General features: G+C 36.0%; 1 protein-coding gene across 1 annotated transcript in view; it reads right to left on the bottom strand.

The window, feature by feature from the left end:
- Positions 1-23,786, bottom strand: part of ZDHHC13 (zinc finger DHHC-type palmitoyltransferase 13) — a 48,789-nt gene that overhangs the window by 18,589 nt on the left and 6,414 nt on the right. The window contains 8 exon segments of the mRNA XM_068555345.1: positions 2,441-2,574; positions 5,151-5,276; positions 5,536-5,698; positions 7,060-7,124; positions 8,542-8,686; positions 10,227-10,304; positions 11,994-12,116; positions 14,907-15,052. Coding sequence (XP_068411446.1) covers positions 2,441-2,574; positions 5,151-5,276; positions 5,536-5,698; positions 7,060-7,124; positions 8,542-8,686; positions 10,227-10,304; positions 11,994-12,116; positions 14,907-15,052 — 980 coding nt within the window.

The following is a 23,786-nucleotide window of genomic DNA, read 5'->3' as shown; positions in this document are numbered from 1 at the left end:
CGGTGCATGAATAGAGATTACCTGGATCTACTTTAAAATTTATACCAGAAAAAAAAAAGGTTGATGATAGATATTAAAGGGTTTTTAAAAAGCTATCAAGATCATAAACACAATTATGATAAAATAATATTTGACAACAACTAAAGATCCCAAACCTCAGGTCCCCAATATGCTGCCAGAATAGGCCAAATAGAGCCCACGTAATCTCCATGGCATGGCTTGTCTGAGATTTTGCAGCAAAATAGGTTTGACCTAATTAAGTGGTGCAGTGAACTACCTAGTTTGTAACAGCCTGCTACTACGACCTGTCTACTTCTAACAGGTATCTCACAGCAGCCTGGATCAATAAGCAACCTCCCGTGGAGCCTAATAATAGTGGAAGTTTACAGCTGCTTACCTCCGTGAAACTGGGACTCTACAGAGTGGGAGAAATAAAAGCAGTTGCCATATGAATTTGTCTGCTATTTGAATAGTGTACATATGCTAAGCCTAGCATATGAAGCCCTCAACTCGCAAACAAAAGTTTCCATATAAATTTTTTGTAATGTGAGTTTCTATTAAGACAAACAAAATCTCAAATGCCCCTATCCTAGGTGAGTAGATATGGCCAGCCTTTGCTTTCTCTCTGGAAAAAAGAAAAAAGTGATGATTGTAGTTTGGCTTAAAATTTATCTGAAGACCAAGTCAACCCAATTAGTGGAAAATAAATGAATATCTCTGACTTGTAAGTTTTCTGAATAGCAGACAATTTTAGGCATTTTGCTATTTTTCAGACATTTGAACTTTTATTTAACATTTAAATTCATTTCCAGACTACTGTCCTGCTCGTGAGTGATTAAGAGGTAAAATTCCTCTAATGCTCTGTTTTTTGTTATAACGAAAGCAACTCATGCTTATTCTACAAAATGCTGGTAATCAAAAGAAGGACACGGAAATACTCATAATCACAGCACTTCCTTCCAGACTCTCTTTTATGGATCATCATTGTTACAGTTTCCTTGCAGTGACTGAAAATGTTCAACAGGAGAGACAAGTGTCCTGCTTGTATGGGCCTTACATTCCAGGGAACAGTGATTAAGTGCCATGAAGAAAATACAATGGGGTGATGCAGTAGAGTCAGTCAGGCATGGCCTCGCTGAGGAGGGGACGCTGGAGCTGAGGCCTGACTGACGTCTCCCGCTATGCAACAATATGGTATCAGAACCCTTCAGACAGAGACACAAGCAAGAGCCAAGGCCCCGGGTGGGAATGAGCTTGATGTGTTTTAGAAACAGAAAGAAGGATGGAGGGCAGTGAAGGGAGGAGATGATGTCAGAGGGGAGGGAATGAATTACATGATACCTCACAGGCAAGGAGTTCGGATGTCATTCTGAGAACAAGGAAAAGCCACTTGAGGGCTTTACTCAAGGAGAAAAGACAAACTGGTTTGCCTTTTTAAAATACCACCCTGATTGCCAAGTGAGGAGGAACTACAGGGGGGTAAGAGATGGAATCAGGAGACCAGTTGGGAGGCTTGGCCGTGGGTGCCAGCTGAGGAGAGGGAGAGAGCAGACCAGCTGGGGCAGAGCAGGAAGCACTTGGTAATGTGCTGAGTGGGGGACGTGAGGAGAAAGGAAGAACAGAGGAGGACAGTAATCCAAGGATGGTACCCATTATTCACGTGAGGAACTGGGTGCCATTCTACTGGGAAAGGGAGGTGAGAAGAAGGGATTGGGATGTGACATGATTATTGAGTACTGTGTGTCAGCCACTGTTCTAACCATTGTATTCGTATTAACGATGAGGCAGGCGTTGTCACAATTATCATCCTCATTTTATAGATGAAGAAATCGAGGCACAGAGAGGTAAACCAACTGGCTCAAGGCCAGACTGTTATGTGGTAAAGCTTGACTTGAACCCAGGTAATCTTTATATACATCATGTATGAATATTTTCCTAAAAATAGAACCATACCATAGTTACTATTTTATAACTTCCTGTGATTTAATTAGGTTGTTTCAACCAAAAAACATTAAGAGCAAAAATAACTAGTTTACTAGTTTAGATTTAGATTTAGAATCTAGATTTCGAATTTAGAATAGGAAAAAACAAAATTTCTGAAAAATGGGCAAAAATGCTTCAAGATGCAAAACAGTTACAAAAAATCTCCCTGAGATTAACTGAGATTAACTCAGTTAATTAACTTCACTGAGATCAAAAAGTGAGCTAGGATATTTATTTTCCACCAATTGTCAATGCAGTTAAATTACTGGATTGACCAATTTGCTTTCAGTCAAATCATATGCCATCAAAGCTCTTCCTTCCCACCCTGAGGATGTTTCTATGTGATAAGTAACATTCATAGTTCAATAAAAATTTGCAACTCCAGCTAATCAGCAATAGAAATAAGCACTCAAATTGGAAATGCTATAACCAGCCTTGCAAAGATTAATATACACACCTTGGAAACAAAGATGTCAGAAAAAACACTACTATTAGAAGAAATCCTTTTAAAAGCCAAGAATCTGAATTGAAGTCCAATATGTATCCAACAGCCCACATGGTAATCACAGAAAGCATCAGCAGCAGGAAGAGCTATTAAGAGATTCAGAATTTTAGAACTTATGGATTTTACCTCCTAAGTATCTAATAATAATTAGTTCAATAGAAAAACTACTTCCTAAATATACAGTAACAATTAATACAATAGCAGAGCACAGAATTTTTCTTCAAAATTGCTGATTGATAAATCTGAAGTTTGAGAAATTACAGATCTTGGAAACAATCTTTTAAAAGCCTTACATTAATAAAATGTTGCTTAAACATGTTTTGTTTTGCTTTCTTCCACTCCAAGAAATGGTGATCTTTTAAGAAAAGTGTTAATGATAGCTGACATTTAAAAAAATAATTTCTTTCAAACAGTATTATATGTCAGAAAGCATAAAGCAAGACAAAAAGACCACACAAAAATCAACACACCCAAGATTCGACGAAGAGAGTATAAGAGTTCCAACCTGGGCACTGGATGGTGCCATCCCCTAATAAAGAAGGTTAGAAGGAACAAGTTTGAATTTTGTTTAGGGCATATGGAATTGTAGATGCCTATGGACGTCTAGGAGATAGCCAGGAGTCAGTCAGAAAAGCAGGCCTACCACACAGGAGAAAACCTGGTGTTCATCAGTATATAGGTGGGAAAGCCAGGAATGAAGAGCATCCTGGACTGTGTGCAGGTAGAAAGGGGCAGAATCTTGGCCATCGGAAACACTCAAGGGAAAAAAAGGTAAGTCCCAAAAGGTAAGTAAGTAAGGGTGACCAGTATGACCAGAAAGGCAGGATGAGAACCAGAAGAAAGGTTCCAGTAAAGCCAAGGGAGAGAGCTTCAAGAAGGGAGTAGTTCTCAGTGTCAAATGTCACATGGAGGCCAAAGACTTAAACATATCCTCAGGATGCTAATAATTCGGGTTTATTCTGCAAAGTTAAAAGAATGAAGTGTCTACAAACCAACAGTGTGGCTATCTGCATTGAAGCCAGGCACCACATCTGTACAATGCAATCCCTTAAGTGCAATATACATGACCTTGGAAGTAAGCAGGGCTCGTGCAACAGCAAAGGGAGAAAATATATTCTGCCCTATCTTCTTCAATCTTTACTTCCCTAAGCCACGTTCTGAGGATGCATAATTTCAAATGATATGAAATCTTTAATATGCTTCCAATTCTAATTTGCATGATAACACAAAATGAGCAAGTCTAGATTTTTTTTTTTTAAAAAGGTAAACTTGGAATCTACAAGCAACATAATCTCAGAACAGAAATAACAATTAAATGTGGATCTCAAAATTTTAATCCCAGATACAATACCCACAGATGAGCCACACTATTTCCTCATTCAACAAATATTCCAGTGCGTACCATATGCTAGGCACTGTTCCAGGCACTTAGGGGCACATCGATGAATTTAAGGTCTTTCTCTCACGGGGCCTAAATTCTAGCAGAGGAAGACAGACAAATGTACTGAATTTTATAGTATATAAAAAGCCAGATGGAAACCATTGTAAGGACTTTGGCTTTTATTCTGGGAGAAAGTGGGAGACATCATAGGATTCTGAGCAGATGAATGATAGTATCTGACTTACATTTTAAGATTCACCTGGCTGCTCTGTTGAGAAGAGACTAGAGGTGAGTAGAGGCAGGGAGATGTCAGACAGCTGCAGAAATCCACATGAAAGATAACGGTGGCTGGACCAAAATGCCATGGTAAAGTGGTGAGAAGGGTCAGATTCTGGATATATACTGAGGGCAGAACTAGCCAATATGTTTTCCTGATGGACTGGATACGTGATATGACAGAGAAAAGGCAAAGATAACTGGAGAGCGGGAGTTGCCACCTACTGAGATGGGGAAAGCTGTAGATGGAACAGTTAGGGACAGTGGGGAGGAGAGATCAGGAGCTCAGTTTTGGATGTTATGTCGATGATGCCTATTGGACGGTGAACTGGACAAATCAAGGTAGCTGGATATGCAAGTATGGAAAGGTCTGAACTAGACATAACTTTGGGAGTTGTCAACATAGAGACGGCATTTAAAGCCATGGAAGTGCATGAAATCACCAAGGGAATGACTAGACAGAACAGAGGTCCAAGGACAAAACCCTGGGGCACTCTACCAATAAAGGGGGGGATAGAGCAGAGGAGATGGCAAAGGAGACAGGAGTAACCATTACTTCTTTTTCTCTCCCTCCACATACCTAAATGCAAAATTGGTGTAGTATTCATGATGACCCTCTGCATAGAAATCCCATGCCTATTATTCTAGAATCATCCTAAAGGTATAATTACTAATTATTATTCGATAAGACGATACTATCATATATGAAAACGTTAAATAGTGAAATCAATTCAATACCCCATTTTAATAATTTTAATTATATTCTCTATCACAACTTAGATTTTGCTGGTCATTCGTGGAGCTTTAGAGCCATCTAGATAAGGACCAACAATAAACTGTCAATAAAAGTGCCAAATTTCCAACGGGATGTGTGGGAAAGATATAATCAGCAGATATAATGCAGCACTAGGCCAACTCCCTGGTTTCCCCTGATGCCTTAAAAAACAAAAACAAATGAACAAAACAGTTCTTATAGCCCACAGAATAGGCCCTGAATGAAAGTACCTCGCATTTCTGCAGCCACCTCCAAAGTCTGAAATTTTTGTTGGCTCGCATTTTGGCCTCTGCTTTTAGCATATGAATAATGAGCCGATTTTTGTTTTGCTGAGCCATATCAAGAGGCGTTTCTCCCTAAAAAAAAAAAAAAGAAAAAAAAAAAAAGAAAAAGTTCAATTATATTTTTGATATATCAATACCATAGATGCTAAACATTTTTAAAAACTCACCAGAATCACAGATTCACTGTATTTATTCCAAGGGTAGCCAACTATTATTGTTTATACTTATCTTGTGGTAACTGAAAACATATGTATAGCTTATCTTTATGTTAATTTATCAGTCTTCTAACTCAAGATATAATAAATTAAGGGAGATAAACACCTGGTCATACCTTAACATTTCGGATATCCAGGCTAGCACCAGCTTCCAAGAGTTTATCAATGGCATTAACATTTCCTGCTGCAACTGCCCAGTGAAGTGGAGTGTTTTGGTGTATTTTATCAACTACATTGAGAGAGGGATTAAACTTTAGGAGAAATCCAGTTGGTTCTGGCCTGTCTCAAAACAATAAAATAAAACAAAAGAGATATTAGATAGCTGAATGATTTGAAGGGTAAATGTAAACAATGAAACTGTTAGCTAACGTATCAATGAACCAGTCAGTAAGTATTCTGAAAACTGAGGAACTTCTCTGTGCAGAGTTCCATTCTAGGCACTAATACTGGAGAGTTCTCGCCCCAAGAGACATCTATTAAGTGATAGTCTGCTATATAATGTAATTTTAACATCAATACTGTGGAATAACTGCTTTTGTTTTTCAAATTTTTACTTTCATGTTGCTGTTCTATTGGTTAACATTTTTTTTAAACTTAACTTTGGCCAACATTAAATGCTATGTTATTTATCCAATTAAAAAATTAAATGTACAACATTATATTTGAGGAGATAAACCAAAAGCTAACTTCACATTCTCCCTCCAACCAATTATTGCATAAAGTGGTATAAATAATGTCCTAAAATATTTGTTTACCATAGAAAGTTATGGACTTGACAGCAGAGTTCAATGAAATATTTTTACTTCATTGTCAACACCTTCCCTTCTTTTATGACTACTCAAGAGATTCCTTTAATAAAACAATATTCTACTTTATTCGATCAAGATTTTTAAACATTATACCTGACTTTACAGTTACCAGCAAAGATGACAAAATGCTTTTTGACAAAATTCTACCCCAGCCCCACCTCTCCATGAGCTAAAAAGAAATGGCATCAGAACTAACTTAGTTCCTAGGGGAGACATCTTAAGTAAAAGCAGAATCAGAAATTAAGTACAACGTTGGAAACAAAACTGATACAGGGCAAACTGTAGCATGTATTTGAATAGAAGAATAACAGAAGTTGGACAATATGGTGATCAATAATCACAAAAACTTAAATATGTAAATAACTGATATGAACATATAAACATACTATTTTCATAGATCAGTTATAATTAATATTTTCAGAGCACTCAACAATGTCAAAGAACCTCAAAATTTATTGTTTTCTGGAAAGTATATTTCTCATCTACATTTCAAATTATGAGAGCATTTAAACCTGTAGATATTCTTGAAAAATGTAAACTAAGAAATGTGCATCATGTTAATAAGTATATGCTGCGGAATCTCTACCTGTTCTGTAAGGAAACTTTTTTCTTATTAGTAGCTTTCAAACTTTTCCCCAAAGCTACCAGAAAACAGAAAATTTACTTCAATGGTGTTTTTCTAACTACAACTACGTTAAAAGTCCATATTACAGTCACAAGATGGAAAATCTTACTTTCTTCCTCAGAATGTTGTGTCATCTCACAAAGACTAAGATACTTAAATTGCTGGATCAAGAGTCAGAATAAGGCAATTCAATTAAACTCACTTACCCAAGTACTTTGTGAGCTGATAACATGAGAGGTGTCTGCCCATTTACATCTGTCATATTCACACTCTGTTCAAAAAGAAGAGTCAATCAGCCTAACTGTAAACACAGTCAAGATTCTGTCTCCTCTCTTAGCAGAAGTATCTCTTTAATACATTCAACACCACTAGTGTGTCTATAAGAAGGATTCAAGTATCATTTGAATAAAAGAATGTTCTGCTTCACATCCATAGGGTTAAAATCCATTGATTCCTACAAAACATTTTTAAAGGGAAAATCTGAATATATGATTTTAAATGTTGTATGTTGTGAGTGGAAGAGAGCTAAGGGAAAGAGAAAAATGTTGATAAACACCATCAAATATGAGACAGTAGAGACCTTAGAAGTCACTTAGTTTAGACTTTAACCGACACATTAATTCATACTACCCCCCCCCCCCTTACACAAAGTCAACCAGTCTCTACTTAAACACTTCCAGTAACAGTGAACTCTTGATCTTCTGAGGCAACTTGCAATTTTGAACTTATGTTTCAAAGAGTAAAATATGAAAAGTTCTTTTTTATTTTCTAGAATATAGAAAAAAAAGGGAAATCATACCTCCAAGAGGATATGCTTCTTTTAATAAAATGGACCCAGATTTGAGGTATATGATACCTCAACCAAGCCAAAAAAAAAAAAAAAGAGTCAATTACTGAATATTCTTATGGGCCTTGGAGGAATAAGCCCAAAGAGAAGCAGAAAAGATGACTCGTCATACAGCTTTCCAAAATGAGACCCAGGAGGTTATAATTATTCTACTTGAGTTGACTAAGTCTAAGAGGAAGTGCTTATTTAAAGAGAACACGATCATCCCAACAGCATTTGTGCAAACATGTTTCCACGCCTGTTACAGATGAGACTACTGGTATATAAACTACTTGCTACCAGAAAGCATATCCCAGGCAAGTAGAGCTGACAGTGAAACTCCCACCGCCAGCAACCTATAATTTAACCAGTGCCATAAATGGATGCCTCTTAAGGCAAGTCATTTTTCATGGAATTACTTTAGGGAACAATAAGAAACATACATTCAAATTGGTCTCCACTTGGACTTAAATAATGAAAGCAAATGATGGGTTAATTTAGTGATCTGACTACCATTTCCACATTCAATCAGAAGAAAAATACAGGCTTTGAAGTCATGTTTTTGAAAAACTCTGCAAATTACTGGGATCATAAGGAAAACTATTATAGGCTTACAAGCTTCAGAAACATCTATTATATGTTACTGAGCTAAATGACCTATCCTTTTTGCTCCAATGAAGCTGGAAAAGCAGTATTCAATAGCTAGACTTACTGAGGCTAGTATTTGAATATTTGGATATCTGTAAGTTCTACTTTAAAAATGAGGGCAGAAAAAAAAAATGAGGACAGACTACTGGTAATCATCCTCTGAATCCCTTCAGATTTACAATAGCTGGAGCACAAGAAACGTTTCAAAACATACCTGTCCTTTTGAGATGAGATATGCTATAATGGGCATGTGTTGAAATAACACTGCCAGGTGGATGCTGCTGAATCCCTCTCCATCGATAAGGGTGGGGTCTGCACCATACTGCAGTAATAATATGACCATAGGTAAATGCCCTTGTCTGGAAAGAAAGGACAAAAATTATACTGTATTCTGTCACGCAAAAAAGAGAAAAATTCAGGGAGAAACCAATGTTCCTAAGACACGAAGGATTTTGGTTAGATTTAAAGAGTACTGCCTAATAATACACAGATTTTTAAAACACTGGAGATTCTCTAAATGTCTTTTACATAGATGCTCCAAACTTAGAACTATCTGGACGGTCCTTCTTCAGTGCAGGTAATAAACTTAATAACCTCCCAATCTACCTTAAATCTTATGTGTAAGATTACTACCATGTGTAAATAATTTTACATAACTAATGATAAAAATGGAAATTAAAAACCACTTAAGACTTTACTGTTGCTATTTTAAAAACAAAAAATAATCATGAAGCAGATATGCCACAGCATAACATTCACAGACTGCAGGTATACTGTGATAATCTTTTTCTTAGGAACTACATATTTTTCTTTGAAAATGGCTCATTTCTCTGGAAAGCACTGTACCTCAGTAGCTTAACAGGGGGATGAGCTAACCCCAGATTCCTCAAAATTCTTGGCTATGGAGAAAAGATTCAGTTCCTTGCCTTAGACGAACAATTATTCACTTCACTTTCAGGTTCATATCAATCCCACCAAACACAGAGAGAATGGAGTTAAAATGAAAGATGAGGGGCTTCCCTGGTGGCGCAGTGGTTGAGAATCTGCCTGCCAATGCAGGAGACACGGGTTCGAGCCCTGGTCTGGGAAGATCCCACATGCCGCGGAGCAACTAGGCCCGTGAGCCACAGTTACTGAGCCTGCGCGTCTGGAGCCTGTGCTCCGCAACAAGAGAGGCCGCGATAGTGAGAGGCCCGCGCACTGCGATGAAGAGTGGCCCCCGCTTGCCACAACTAGAGAAAGCCCTCGCACAGAAACGAAGACCCAACACAGCCAAAAATAAATAAATAAATAAATAAAAATTTTTTAAAAATGAAAGATTAAGAAGTTGTTAAGTATCCACACAGACACTAACTTCAGCTTCAGATGCCAACACATACGAGAGAAAAGAAATGATTGAGTTTACACTCACTGAACTACCACTTTTATCCATGTGATCAAATATTAAAAATATTTATTTTGATTGTAAAATATAATACACATATTTGAGGTTGAGCATCATAGTGGAGCCCCAAGTTAAACACAAAAACATCATCTCTGCAAACTCTTTAAAACTGTAATTTATTTATTTATTTATTTTTGAATGAAGGGGTAAAAAGGAAAGAAAGCCTTTCAAACGGTCTGTAACTGCAATTTCCAATATGGACTACTAGTCATATACAGCTACTTAAATTCAAATTAGTTAAAATTAATTAAAATTAAAAATTCCATTCCTTAGTTGCATTAGCCACATTTTGCATTTCATGTATGGCTAGTGGCTACCTTACTAGACAGCACAGAATAGAACATTTCCATCATCACAGAAAATTCTACTGGAAAGTGCTGGTCTGTAATATTCAGAAAATGAGTAAGTCACTTTTGATTTTGAACAGCAATTTCAGTATTTAAAGAAACCTTTACCTGATGGCCCAGTGAAGAGGAGTTGAATTTAAATCTCCGCCCAACTGATCTACCACAGCACCTTTCGAAATATAAAACCTGTTAAAAGCAGACATAAATGAAAATAAGATTTAAAACTTAAAATTCATACTAAGAAAGAAAACATCAATTTTTCTTAGTAATAAATGTATTAGAAAACAGAAATTATAATAATACCCCTCCCTAAAAACACTCAGATCTACAGAGGTCTGAAAGATTCACCCAACAGCATCAAACAAATCCCTGGTGAAATATTCTCATCATGTTAAGTAATTACTCCTGCTGTCATGAGCATTCCGTGACAACTATACACCAAACACATAATAACTACTCTTTGCATATTCTAACCACCACAACACTCTTGAAATGGTTTATATTCAAAAGGTTTCTATTACAGATATTCTACTTAACTGGCAAGAAGAAAGGTGAAACTATGTCACTGTTAACAGTTTAAAATTAGAATTACTATGTGGGAATGAATTCTAAAAGTAGGTAGCAAAAAATTAATTCAAAATCCTTTTCGAGAAGTTAGACATTTTGAGCATTTCACTCTCTATTTTGGGGGCACAGATGGGATACACTGTATAAAGTGAAACTATAAGGTAAAGAGACTTATTTTCTTCAGCGGTTTACAGGAATTAGTCTCGTTATTTCAAAGTTGTGCTTCATATATCATATTATCTAAACAATACACCAGTTTATTTCCACAGAAAAGGAGTTTACTTGTGAGTATATCTGTTTATTCTAAACTTTAGTATATTTCTACTTTTCTAAACCTCAAGGATTTTATAATACAAAACATATACACATTCACATACATACACATTTTACATGCTAAGGTATAAAACAAAGAAAAAACAAAAACAGTGGGTAGGTAGTAGTGTTTTATGAAGGGGAACTATTTTATATAATCTAACACAGGCCTACTTTAAAATGTATTCCAAAAAAAAAAAATGTATTCCATATTTAATTTTGTTTTTAAAGTTAAATTATTCTCCTACCTATCCATTCCTCCTGGCGTTATTACAACATAAAATATTTCAGTGATTCTTCTAAACTAGATGAAACTATCTGTTCTATCCTGGAAAATGTGTTATGCTTTCCCTTTTCAAAAAATGTTCAATTTCATTGCCTGAACTCTATCTTTATGATGAGCCTCTGTGGCTCTCTCTCTCTCTATATATGGCTGCACTGGGTCTTCGTTGCTGTGCACGGGCTTTCTCTAGTTGTGCCGAGCGGGGGCTACTCTTCATTGCGGTGCGTGGGCTTCTCATTGCAGTGGCTTATCTTGTTGCGGAGCACGGGCTCTAGGCACGCGGGCTTCAGTAGTTGTGGCACGTGGGCTCAGTAGTTATGGTTCGCGGGCTCTAGAGCACATGCTCAGTAGTTGTGGCGCACGGGCTTAGTTGCTCCGCGGCATGTGGGATCTTCCCAGACCAGGGATCGAACCCGTGTCCCCTGCATTGGCAGGCAGATTCTTAACCACTGCACCACCAGGGAATTCCCCTGTGGCTTTATTTTTAATTTTCCTTTTTGGGCCACTGAGAGTCCTGGTCCAGACGATCTCTGAGGTCCTTTTCAATACTACGATAACCAATGTGCATGGCACAAAGTTTCAAGTATTCATTTACAGTAAAGGATTAGAGATGGTTCAACATACATACTTGAACTTGAAGGAAAAAGACAAATGAAGGAAAGATCTAAAATTATAAATACACTCTTAATTAACACACATATATCCCATCTTACTTTACAAGATCCAGCCTGTTGTTAATAGCAGCCCAATGAAGAAGCGACACATTTTCTTTGTCTGGTTGCCTGACATCATATCCTGCTTCCACCAACTCTTTACATCGTTCAAAAATCCCGTATCTGAAATAAGAAAATGCATAATTGATACCATTAAAATAATTTCAAATATCAAAATTTCTTCCTTTTACCATATCTTTATCCCATCTGTCTTTCAGCCAACATAGAAATACAATAATTAACAAAGATATTCAAAGAGGACAGATTATAAAGCCAAACAACAAAAGTAAACCTGGCTACTGAATGATCAGATTAATCCATTTGGAGTTGAACTTGATTTTCTTAAATAAACTTTAACATTCACATTTGCCCTCTTTCAATAAATTTCATTTGATTTTCCACCAGGAATGTACCAGGAATACATGGTGTTGATTCTGGATGACAACCTTATCCCTGAATCAAACAAAGCCCAAGCAATGACCTCACAATAAGGGAGAGAGACTAAAAGCAAACTTGGAATGGGATAAATTCAACAATAAAATATGCACACAGTATAGGTATAGAAAAGGAAGGAATGATTAGCCCTTCCTGAAGGAGATGGAACCTGATACACAAGCTATGTTTTATAGGTTGAAGGGAAGACATTTCAGGCAGAAGGAATAGCATGTATGAAAACCAGAGATATAAAACTGCGTGGATGTCTGGAGAAATATAAGCAATTTAGCACCACAGAAGCATTAGCATAAGAAAGGCAATGGCAAGAGATGAGGCTAGGAGAGGTAGGCAAAGACTGCATGAACCTTCTCTGCCATGCTTTGAAATTTAGACTTTATAGTGCATGGGGAAGCCACTGAAGGTTTTAAAGAGGAAAGCACTCAGACTTTGGGCTGTAAGAAAGATCACATTAGTGGCAGTATGGAAGCTAATTCAAGGCCAAGACTGAGAGACCAGTTTAGAGGATCTTGCAATAGAGGCAGGCGAGCAGCAATGGGAGCCTAAAGAAAAAGAGGCAACAGGAATGTAAAAGGAGGGACAGACTGAAGGGATATTTAAGAGAGTTATTGAACTGACTCACTATCAGAATGAAAAGCAGGAGAGAAATATCTCTTTTTAATGCTAAAATAATTTTAAAAATCATTCATTAGCACTATACCTTTTCAACAGAAACTATTAAGACCCACCAGACCATTTATCACTTTCTCTGAAACTTATTTCTATTTAGAGGGACCTGAAAGTTTCGATATGTCTTCAAGGGTCAAAATCAAACAAAATGGAAGAATTGTCTCTATTTCCTACACTGTTAAATAACCTCTGCCTCACCAAAACGTGTGTGTGAGCCTGTCTGTCTGTCTTTATGGCATTTTTTAAAAGATGGAGGTACCCATTTGACAATGCTAAGTGAAAATATTAATAAGAGAATGAATTGTTGATAATGATACATATGTACTGGGATGGCCAAAAAGTTTGTACGATGTTACAGAAAAACTCAAATGAACTTTTTGGCCAACCCAATATTTATATTCTCCATCTTTTAAATATCAACTTTAACATTTTACTGGAAAAGAAATACTCCCTTTACACGAGAAATATAAAGAGTACACAACAATTAGGATTTTGGTGGTTTAGAAAATACAAGAACACCTATCCTAGCTAGCTCTCTTTCACCCTTCCCAAATACTACCTAAATATATTCTCACAACCACTTAAAGTCCAAGACCTGAAGAAAATTTTGGGAAATATACATAACGTGAGTTTTTATTGATATTCCCTGTGAATATAGCCTGATTTCTCACACTTATCATTACACAGCTTTACTGGTAGCAGAGAAACATTTAAATGTTTCCATTCTAATTAAAGCAAATATCTATTTACCTTAAGACCACTCTCATCTTCATATAAATATAATAATACAAACAATATCAAACAATATTCACCTAAAGTAGTGGTTCCCAGAGCCTCCAGCGTTCATATAAATTAGTAATTAGAATATTCAAATAATTGTCAATAACTTTTTAACTAACACAAGCAATACATTAGTCTACATTAAAGCCAAACAGGTTAACTAATCACCAAACATCTTTGCTTTTGACAGAAATTATATCAAGTTAGTATAGTTACATTAGTTTCTTTCATGCAGATTAGAAGCTCTGATGGGCAGGCTTATATTTGATTACTAAGAAAATGGATTACTAATTAACATAATCTGACAGATAAAATATTTCAAAATATATTCAATGGCAAGAGGTGGGGTAGATGTTAACAATCAATGAGATCCACAAGGGTGAAAATGTTGGAAATGGTTTAATGCAAAAACCCACAAATGGAGATCTTAAGGGGAAACTTTCAAAACATATTTCATTTTCAGTGCAAGCAAAATAACTGTCTATAGTTCCAAATGGTCAGAAAACCTACTTCTATTTTACTGACTTTTTTCCAGTGCACCCAGAACAATAGGTACATAGAAAGTACTCAATAAATAAATGTTTAAACTACACCTCAATGTGTGAGTTGATATTTTTCTATCCCATCTTCATATTTAGGTTGTAGTACATTTTAAAAGACTCAGATTTGTGTTTCAAACTCAGAGTCTAGTTTTAGTGTCATTTAAAACCATTCATTCACTCAACAAACATTTATTGGGCACTTAATACAAGACAGAAACTGTGTAAAAGTACTGGGGTTACAAAGATGAAAAAGACAGGCTTTTGCTCAGAAGTTGCTCACAATCTAACGGGAGAAACTAATAACAAACAACTAAGGTGTACTGTATTAAATGTTCTGATGTTGGTATGACAAACATACTATTACTGGAGAATGAAGGGAGGAAGGCGTACACTGGAGTGCCATAACCATACATGCGTTATTATAATTCAACAGAACCTAAGGATAAAACAAAGCATTGGGAAGACTTACTGAGTAGCTTTTACAATGTCACAGTTACTAGAATCCTCTATAAGAGGAAGAGCTTCTCTCGCCTTGGCAAGTTCTTTGTTTTCATGTGCACAGACTTCATGTCGACCAAATCCTGGAGGGTGGGGGCCGTGGCTGTGATTCCTGCACTGAAAAGTAAGAGTAATTTGACAAGGCTCAGTAAGAGAATTAATGTCACATTCAATTACATCATGAAGCACTTGGTACTATCAACAATATCTATTAATTAAATGATTTTTTTTCAGTCTTAGAGGTATATCTTACAGAAGATTTTCATTATAATTCTATCCACTAGGATTAAATGCTTAATATTAGAAAATTCCAAATTACATATTTTGTCATAAAACAAAGGTGATATGCAAAGGCACCAATGGATTTTGTTACTTGTAGTAGGTGGAGGGTCATGGCTATTGACAGTAGGCCTCTGCTTCAGGGAGTCGTGGTAGACACACCCTAAGGATACCTCCCAATGAATCAAGTTCTTGAATATGTATAACTGGAGTCCCAGAAGAGGAAGAGGAAATACTTTTAAATATTTGACTAAACAATAGACAAAAATCTTCCAAATTTGGTGAAAATTATAAACACACAGCTCCTACAAGCTCAACAAACCCAAGCAGAACCAACCTCATAATATTACACCAAGGCATATAATAATCAAATCACTTGAAACCAATGATAAAAAGAGCAGCCAAAGGAAAAAGACATAGTATGTTCAAAAAAACAAAGATAAGAATGAATTCAGACTTCTTATCAGTAAGTACCAGCCAGAAGACAAAAGCAAAACAGTTTTAAAAAGCTGAAAGAAAAAACTAAACCTGGAAACACCAACAAAAATATTCTCAAAAAATAGGGGTGAAATATACACTTTTTTCAAACAAACAAAAGCTAAGAAAACTGCCAACAGACTTAATGCTACAAGAAATGATACAGGACGTTCTTCAGGCTAAAGGAAAATAATACCAGATGGAAATCTGAACCAATACAAAGGAATAAAGAGTGATAGAACTACATGGGTAAATATGTATAATTATGTGGGTAAACGTAACACACTTTTTTACATTTTTTAATTCCTTGATGATAATAGAGAAACAGAAACATACTGTTATAAGAGATGTTATAATAGTACTTGCAGATAGACAGTGATAAGTTAACGTGTATAATGTTAACCCAAGAGCAAACTCTAAATAAATAAAACAAAGTCATATAATAAGCCAATAGCAGAGATAAAATAAAACACTTAAAAGATACTCAATATTTTTTCAAATGCAGAAAAAGTAGGGAAAAAATGAACAAAAACAGAGAAGGAAAAAACATACAAGATAATATATTTACACTTAACTATACTGATAATCACATTAAATACAAATGGTCTAAAGAAAACCAAATGAAAGACAGAGTTTGTTAGATTGGATTTTTTCAAAAAACAACAAAAAAACTACATATCGTCTACAAGAAACCTACCTTAAATATAAAAACATACATAAGTTAAAAGTAAAAGGATAGAAAAATATATACCATGCATAAAGGAATACTAAGCATAGGGAATGTAGTGGTTATATTAGTATATGACAAAGTAGACATCCGCACAAGAAATATTACCAGAGATGAGGAGGGACACTGCAAAATATTAAAGAAGTCAATTTATTAAGAAGCATAACAGGGACTTCCTGGTGGTCCAGTGGTAAGGAATCCACCTTCCAATGCAGGGGACATGGGTTCAATCCCTGGTCAGGAAACTAAAATCCCACATGCCGCAGGGCAACTAAGCCCACGTGCCACAACTACTGAGCTCGCGTGTCTCAAAGAGAGAGCCCGCATGCCACAAACTACAGAGCCCACGTGCTCTGGAGCCACAACTAAAGAGAAAACCTGCAGGCCACAACTAGAGAGAAGCCCACATGCCGCAACGAAGATCCCGCGTGCCACAACTAAGACCCGATACAGCCAGAAAAATAAAGTAAATAAATAAATAAATAAATAAATTTTTAAGTGACTTAAGGAAAAAAAGACATAACAATCTTAAATACATATGCACCCAAAAGGAACTTTAAAATTCATGAAGCAAAAAAGAAAAATAGAAAGACTCACAATTAAAGTTGAATATTTTAATACTTCTTTCAGCAACTTATGGAATGAGTAAACAGAAAACCATACTGCATAGAGAAGAGGAGAGAAATCAGAAAAGGATAGAGAACACTTAACACTATCCTCCAACTGGATCCAGCTGACATTTTCATAAAATTCCATCCAACAAGAGAATAGATATTTGTTTCAAGTACACATGTAACACTCAGCAAGACAGATAATACATTTGGCCATAAAACAAGTCTCAACAAACTTAAATGGGTTGAATTCATACAGAGTATGTTCTCTGACCACAATTGGAATTAAATTAAAAATCAAGAGATTACTACAAGCAACTATATACCAATACAATGGACAACCTGGAAGAAATGGACAAATTCTTAGAAAAGTACAACCTTCCAAGACTGAACCAGGAAAAAACAGAAAACATGAACAGACCAATCACAAGCACTGAAATTGAAACTGTGAATAGAAATCTTCCAACAAACAAAAGCCCAGGACCAGATGGCTTCACAGGTGAACTCTATCAAAGAGAAGAGTTAACATCTACCCTTCTCAAACTCTTCCAAAATATAGCAGAGGGAGGAACACTCCCAAACTCATTCTATGAGGCCACCATCACCCCGATACCAAAACCAGACAAAGATGTCACAAAAAAAGAAAACTACAGGCCAATATCACTGATGAACATAGATGCAAAATTCCTCAACAAAATACTAGCAAACAGAATCCAACAGCACATTAAAAGGATCATACATCATGATCAAGTGGGGTTTATCCCAGGAATGCAAGGATCCTTCAATATACACAAATCAATCAATGTGATACACCATATTAACAAACTGAAGGAGAAAAACCATATGATCATCTCATTAGATGCAGAAAAAGCTTTTGACAAAATTCAACACCCATTTATGATAAAAACTCTCCAGAAAGTAGGCATAGAGGGAACCTACCTCAACATAATAAAGGCCACATATGACAAACGCACAGCCAACATCATTCTCAATGGTGAAAAACTGAAACCATTTCCTCTAAGATCAGGAACAGGTCAAGGTTGCCCACTCTCACCACTAGTATTCAACATGGTTTTGGAAGTTTTAGCCATGGCAATCAGAGAAGAAAAAGAAATAAAAGTAACCCAAATTGGAAAAGAAGTAAAACTGTCACTGTTTGCAGATGACATGATATTATACTTAGAGAATCCTAAAGATGCTACCAGAAAGCTACTAGAGCTATTCAATGAACCTGGTAAAGCAGCAGGATACAAAAGTAATGCACAGAAATCTCTTGCATTCCTATACACTAAGGACAAAAAATCTGAAAGAGAAATTAAGGAAACACTCCCATTTACCATTGCAACAAAAAGAATAAAATACCTAGGAATAAACCTACCTAAGGAGACAAAAGACCTGTATGCAGAAAACTATAAGACACTGATGAAAGAAATTAAAGACAATACAAACAGATGGAGAGATATACCATATTCTTGGATTGGAAGAATCAACATTGTGAAAATGACTCTACTACCCAAAGCAATCTACAGATTCAATGCAATCCCTATCAAACTACCAATGGCATTCTTCACAGAACTAGAACAAAAAATTTCACAATTTGTATGGAATCACAAAAGACCCAGAATAGCCAAAGCAATCTTGAGAAAGAAAAACGGAGCTGGAGGAATCAGGCTCCCTGACTTCAGACTATACTACAAAGCTACAGTAATCAAGAGAGTATGGTACTGGCACAAAAACAGAAATATAGATCAATGGAACAGGACAGAAAGCCCAGAAATAAACCCATGCACATATGGTCACCTTACTTTGATAAAGGAGGCAAGAATATACAATGGAGAAAAGACAGCCTCTTCAATAAGTGGTGCTGGGAAAACTGGACAGCTACATGTAAAAGAATGAAATTAGAACACTTCCTAACACCATACACAAGAATAAACTCAAAATGGATTAAAGACCTAAATGTAAGGCCAGACACTATAAAACTCTTAGAGGAAGACATAGGAAGAACACTCTATGACATAAATCACAGCAAGATCCTTTTTGACCCACCTCTTAGAGAAATGGAAATAAAAACACAAATAAAAAAATGGGACCTAAAGAAACTTAAAAGCTTTTGCATAGCAAAGGAAACCATAAACAAGACAAAAAGACAACCCTCAGAATGGGAGAAAATATCTGCAAACAAAGCAACTGACAAAGGATTAATCTCCAAAATATACAAGCAGCTCATGCAGCTCAATATCAAAAAAACAAAAAACCCAATCCAAAAATGGGCAGATTTAAATAGACATTTCTCCAAAGAAGATATACAGATTGCCAACAAACACATGAAAGGATGCTCAACATCACTAATCATTAGAGAAATGCAAATCAAAACCACAATGAGGTATCACCTCACACAGGTCAGAATGGCCATCATCAAAAAATCTACAAACAATAAATGCTGAAGAGAGTGTGGAGCAAAGGGAACCCTCTTGCACTGTTGGTGGGAATGTAAATTGTCCTCCCTATGGAGAACAATATGGAGGTTCCTTAAAAAATGAAAAATAGAACTACCATATGACCCAGCAATCCCACTACTGGACATATACCCTGAGAAAACCAAAATTCAAAAAGAGTCATGTACCACAATGTTCACTGCAGCTCTATTTACAATAGCCAGGACATGGATGCAACCTAAGTGCCCATCGACAGATGAATGGATAAAGAAGATGTGGCACATATACACAATGGAATATTACTCAGCCATAAAAAGAAATGAAATAGAGTTATTTGTAGTGAGGCGGATGGACCTAGAGTCTGTCATACAGAGTGAAGTAAGTCATAAAGAGAAAAATAAATACCATATACTAACATATATATATGGAATCTAAAGAAAAAAAAAAGGTTCTGATGAACCTAGGGGCAGGACAGGAATAAAGATGCAGACGTAGAGAATGGACTTGAGGACACAGGGAGGGGGAAGGGTAAGCTAGGACGAAGTGAAAGAGTAGCATTGACATATATACACTGCCAAATGTAAAACAGATAACTAGTGGGAAGCAGCTGCAACGCGCAGGGAGATCAGCTCGGTGCTTTGTGACCACCTAGAGGGGTGGGATAGGGAGGGTGGGAGGGAGGTGCAAGAGCAAAGTGATATGGGGATAAATGTATAAATATAGCTGATTCACTTTGTTATACAGCAGAAACTAACACAACGTTGTAAAGCAATTATACTCCAATAAAGATGTTTTAAAAAAATCAATAACCAAAGGATATGTGGAATATTCTCAAATATTTGGAAACAACACTTTTCTAGAGTGAATTTTTAGCTTTAAATGCTTATAATAGGAAAAAATAAGAAACTAAAATAAATGATCTAAGCTTTCATCTTAAGGATCTAGAGAAAATAAAATTAAATCCCAAGTAGATAGAATGAAGGAAACAATAAAGACAGGGAAATCCATGAAATATAAAAAAGAAAAAAATGCAGAAAATCACTGAAACCAAAAGCTGGTTCTTTGGAAAGAATAAATCAATAAAATTGATAAAGCTCTAGTCAGACTGATCAAGAAAAAAGATGTCAATGACAAATAGCAAGTTTAAAAAAGGGGACATCATTACAAGATTCTGCAAACATTAAAAGGGTAATAAGGGACTTCTGTGAACATCTCTATGTCACTAAATTCAACAACCTAGGTGAAATGCATAAAATATCTCGAAAGACACAAGTTATCAAAATGGACTTAAAAAGAAATGAGTAGCACTCTATCTATTAAAGAAATTGAGTTCATAATTTTAAAATTTCCCATTAAACAAAACAAAACAACTCCAGGCCCACATGACTTTTAACTGGCAAAGTCTATGAAAACACTCAAGGAAGAAATGATACCAACTCCTTCAGAATACAGAGGGACTGCTTCCCAGCTCATTTTAGGAGGCAGCATTATCCTGATACTAAAACCAACAGACATAAGCAGTAAAGAAAACTATAGACTCAATATCCTTCATGAATACAGATGCAAAGATCCTAAATGAAATATTAGCAAAACTGTATTCAGTAATATATAAAAAGGATAATATACATTACAACCAAGCTTAAACATTTCAAAAGAAATCAGTGCAATTCACCATATTAACAAAATAAATATACTCATTTCAATAGAATAAGCATTTGACAGAATTCAACACCCATGCATGATAAAAACTCTTGGCACACTAGGGAAAGAAGGGAACTTCCTCAACCTAATCAGGAGCATTTTTAAAAAATCTACAGCTACCATACAGTTAACGGTAAAAGACTGAATGCTTTAACTCTAAAGACTGAAACAAAGCAAGGATGCCCACTATCACCACTTCTAATCAACAATGTACTTAAGTCCTAGACATAATAATAGAGTAAGGGAAAGAAAAATGCATACAGATTAGAAAAGAAGCAAATCCACCTTTATTTGCAGACAGCATGATCCTATACATAGAAAATCCTCAGGAATCTTTTTTAAAATTTACAATAGCATCAAAAATATAAAACACTTAAGATTTTATACTGTATCCAGCATTTTTAGTTGCATTTAAGGTGGAGGTTCACATCAAATATCTAGCAAATCATTCCAAGAGATCAAAACTGGCTTACTATTTTATAATCCCATCTTGTTCTTTACCATAAAGTTGCTACCCGGCTTTTATCCACCTTATTCACCACAACTGTCTCTCTGAACAACTTTTCATTGTTTAAAAAAAACTCTCAAAGGATGAATACACATTAAGAATAGAAAATTGAAGATACTTGAAATGATGTGCCTACATCAATTCTCCAGAAATTCCAAAAAAGATTTAACAAATAACAGTTTTACTGAAGTTAGTCCATAACCCCTCAACAGGTTACTCTGAAGGAGCAAATCCTTTTGTTCTAAGTTACCTTACAGTTAAATTGGCTTTTTGGTACATAGTTCTGTGAATTCTAACCACTACCACAATCAGGATCCAGAACAGTTCCAACACCTCAAAAAACTCCCTCAGGATATTCCTGTTTAGCCACACCCTCCCCCTACCTCAACTCCTGGCAACCACAGACATGTCCTTCATCACTAGTTTTATCTTTCCCAGAATGTCATACAATGGAATTAGACAGAATATAATCTCCTAAGACTGGCTTCTTTCACTCAGCATAATGCTGTTATGTTATTAATAGTTCCTTCCTTGCTATAAAGTATTCCGTCATATGAATGTATCACTGTTTATCCATTCAAACTCACATGGGTTGTTTCCAGCTTTTGGCAATTATAAATGGAGCTGTATAAACACTCATTTTGTGTGAACATATGTTCTTGCTTCTCTAAGAGTGAGATTGCTTGGCCCTCTGGTAAGTAGATGTTAAGTTTATAAGAAATTGCCAAACTATTTTCCAGAGTAGCTGTACCACTTTGCATTGCCATTAGCAACGTATGAGAGCTCCAACTGCTCTGCGTCCTCTCTGGCACTTGATACTGTCAGTATAATAGATGTGTAGTAGTGTCTCATCATGGTCTCAATTTGCATATCTCTAACGGCTAATGGGGCTGAGTGTCATTTCATGTACTATTTGCTATCTGTATATCTTCTTTGGTGAATTGTCTAAGTCTTTTTACCCATTTTTTAATTGGGCTATTTATTTTCTTACTGCTAAGTTTTGAGAGTTCTTTATATTACACATGCTAGACATAAGTCCTTTGTCAGATATGTGATTTGTAAATCTGTTCTCCCAGTCTGTAGCTTATCTTCCCATTTCTTACGTCTCTTTCATAGAACAAAAATTTTTAATTTTGATGAAGTATAATGTATCAATTTTTTTTCTTTTATGGATCATGCTTCAGGTGTCACTTCTAAGAACAACTGCCTTGGGACTACAACTCCTCTGTTCAGAGAGGAAGTCCTCCTCCCTCAGAGTTTCAGTGCCTGTGCTGCCAGGAGACTGCTTTCCTGCTCCTTGAACCTGAACTAGAGGGCTTCTCCAGAAGTGTTCTCTCTCTCTGCAGGGATGCTCACTTCCAGGGTTCAAGTCCAGGGAGAGGGCGGTGGAAGAGAGGAGGGGACCCAGATGGGAAAAAGGTAAATTAGCTCCTGGTTCAGTGGTTTTTTGAATTCTGGTCTTTTCCCCCACTCTACCTGCTAAAATTTTCTTTTGGGAATCCTTAAATAGCATTATATCTAGTGCATTCAGTGGGACAGACAGGGTGGAGTGTGCTTTACTCCATCTTACCCAGAGCTAGAACCACAAATGCTTTTCTGAATACATAAGTTCCGATTTATCTGGTAAATTCAGCCTCACTGCATGACACTCTTATTTTACACACACACACACACACACACACACTCACACAGCTAAATAATAAATAAACATATATGTAGTTAGATTAAAACATAAATAAGAACATTACTTTTCACCATATCACAGTAATTATAATTACATCTAACTGGAAGAAGACAAGGAGTCAAGGAAAGAGCTGAATATACTGTACTCAGAATTTCTTGAGCATCAATAAACAGCAGATGTAGCTAAAATTGACAGAGAAATCAGTCTCCTTTTCATATAAAATTTAGACTTTTTAAATTATAAAATTTTAAAACTTTCATTTTAAAACTCCAGCAATACCAAAGTGAATAAAGAGTTGATAATCTGGACTCTTTCCCTTCCAATCTTGTACCAACAGAGATACTGTTATTAACAGTTTGGTGTATCCTTCCTCACTATGTGTATATACTTTAACATATATAACATTATACAGGATACACAGGTTTT

Source organism: Eschrichtius robustus, chromosome 11 (genome assembly GCF_028021215.1).
Source record: "Eschrichtius robustus isolate mEscRob2 chromosome 11, mEscRob2.pri, whole genome shotgun sequence".
Classification (NCBI taxonomy): Eukaryota; Metazoa; Chordata; class Mammalia; order Artiodactyla; family Eschrichtiidae; genus Eschrichtius; species Eschrichtius robustus.
This window is presented reverse-complemented; position numbering and strand designations above follow the sequence as displayed.